We start from the raw sequence: 1,760 nt of genomic DNA, 5'->3' as shown, positions 1-1,760 counted from the left end.
TTTGAAGGCGGTCTTCCACTCGTCACCAGGACGAATTCGTATCTGATGGTATCCACTGCGGAGGTCGAGCTTGGAGAACAATTTAGATCCGGCGAGCTTATCAAGCATCTCCTCAATGCGCGGGACGGGAAACCGAAACTTGGTAGTGATCTTATTGATAGCTCTACTATCAATGCACATTCGCCACTTATTGTCTTTTTTTGGAACAAGCAAAGCGGGCACTGCGCACGGGCTAAGGCTCGGCTGGATCAATTTTTGCTTCAGCAAATTTTCAATCATCTCCTGCAAGATCTCATGTTCTCTCGGACTCATGCGGTAATGCGGTAGATTGGGCAGATTAGCCCCAGGAACCAAATCAATTTGGTGCTGAATCATCCGCATAGGTGGCAGCTCAGACGGTAAATCAGCGGGCATCACATCCCCGAACTCTTGAATTACAGCAGCAATTTCTGGAGCCTGGATCGCTTGTGGTTGACTTGGAGGATCATCAACAGCCACCACAGCATAAATGTATGAAGGTTGTCCTGCTAGGAAGTTGGCTCCAGACACAATATTAAGAACAACCTTGTTCTTATTGGAGGTGTCAACCGATACAGGGACATGTGGAAGGAGCCGTATCTTCCGCCCTTTCCATTCAAAGGAATACGTATTTTGGCGGCAATCATATACAGCTCCGTTGTCATATTGCCATGGGCGGCCCAGAATCATGTGGCAAACATCCATATCAATAACATCGCATAGGACCTCACATGTATAATTTTTGCCAATGGAGAAGCTAACTCGGCACATGTCCGAAATAGAAATCTCTACCCCCTTCTTGACCCAACTGATTTTATACGGTTGGGGGTTCTTCGTCGTCTTGAGTTGCAGGGCCTGTACCAAGGAGCGGGAGACCACCTTTTCAGTGCACCCATTGTCAATCAAGAGTTCGCAAACTCGTCCACCGATGGTGCACCGCGTGCGGAATATCGCGTTCCGCTGAGAATTCGTAGGTTAACGAGGTGCCAATAAGAGGCGTTCCAAAATACACACAACGACGTCTCCTTCATCAGGTACCAGTTCCTCTACATTCTCATCATAATCGGCCGAGATCCTCTCTTCCGTTTCCTCATTGTCTCCCTCAACGAGCTGTAGCTGTGGACGTGTGGGGCACTCGTTTGATTTGTGCCCCAGCTGGAAACAACGGAAGCACTTTAAGGTAGTGGGCTTCATGTAAGGATTATCTCTTGGTGGTGGCCGAGGCTTGAAGGGTGCTTTGCCGTCAGAATTGTTACTGGAACCCGAGGGTAATGCTTGAGCGGTGGGTTTATTAGAACTCAGACTGCGGGAATCGCTGGGCTGGTCAGGGAGGATCCGTCGCGAGGAGTAACTCTTAGATTGTTTTGATAGTTGCAACTCGGCCTTGAGTGCAAAATTGACAGCCTGTGAGAGTGTCCACAGGGAATTTAGTTGCAACTTGTCCTGCACTGCTTCCCGCAAACCTCCCGTGTACCTGGCGACGAGTTGATTCTCAGATTCTCTCAGATTGTTGCGCGCGCTCAATCTGTAAAATTCTTCGGTATAATCACTGACGGTGCGTTGCCCTTGGCTACAATGTTGATACTGATGAAAGAGCATTTGCTCGTAATCGGTTGGCAGGAAATGACCTCTCATAAGCTGCTTCATTCGGTGCCAATTCCGAACGGGTCCCCGTCCTTCTCGCTGCCTGTTTTGCTGCAGTTGTAACCACCAAGCACTGGCTCCCCCTTTCAAACGACAAG

The 1,760-nt window shown here is 49.1% G+C and overlaps 1 protein-coding gene across 1 annotated transcript; it reads right to left on the bottom strand.

Annotated features, from left to right (window-relative positions):
- Positions 1–26: 26 nt before the first annotated feature.
- On the bottom strand, positions 27–1,665 carry LOC110099598 (transposon Ty3-G Gag-Pol polyprotein; the record flags this gene model as incomplete). Its single annotated transcript, XM_028691674.1, has 2 exons — positions 1,057–1,665; positions 27–978 (listed from the first exon to the last, which is right to left on the bottom strand). Coding segments are annotated over exons 1-2 (1,561 nt in total), but the record flags the coding sequence as incomplete, so codon positions are not given.
- Between the last annotated feature and the right edge of the window lie 95 nt (positions 1,666–1,760).

Source organism: Dendrobium catenatum, unplaced genomic scaffold (genome assembly GCF_001605985.2).
Source record: "Dendrobium catenatum unplaced genomic scaffold, ASM160598v2 original_scaffold_45091, whole genome shotgun sequence".
Classification (NCBI taxonomy): Eukaryota; Viridiplantae; Streptophyta; class Magnoliopsida; order Asparagales; family Orchidaceae; genus Dendrobium; species Dendrobium catenatum.
This window is presented reverse-complemented; position numbering and strand designations above follow the sequence as displayed.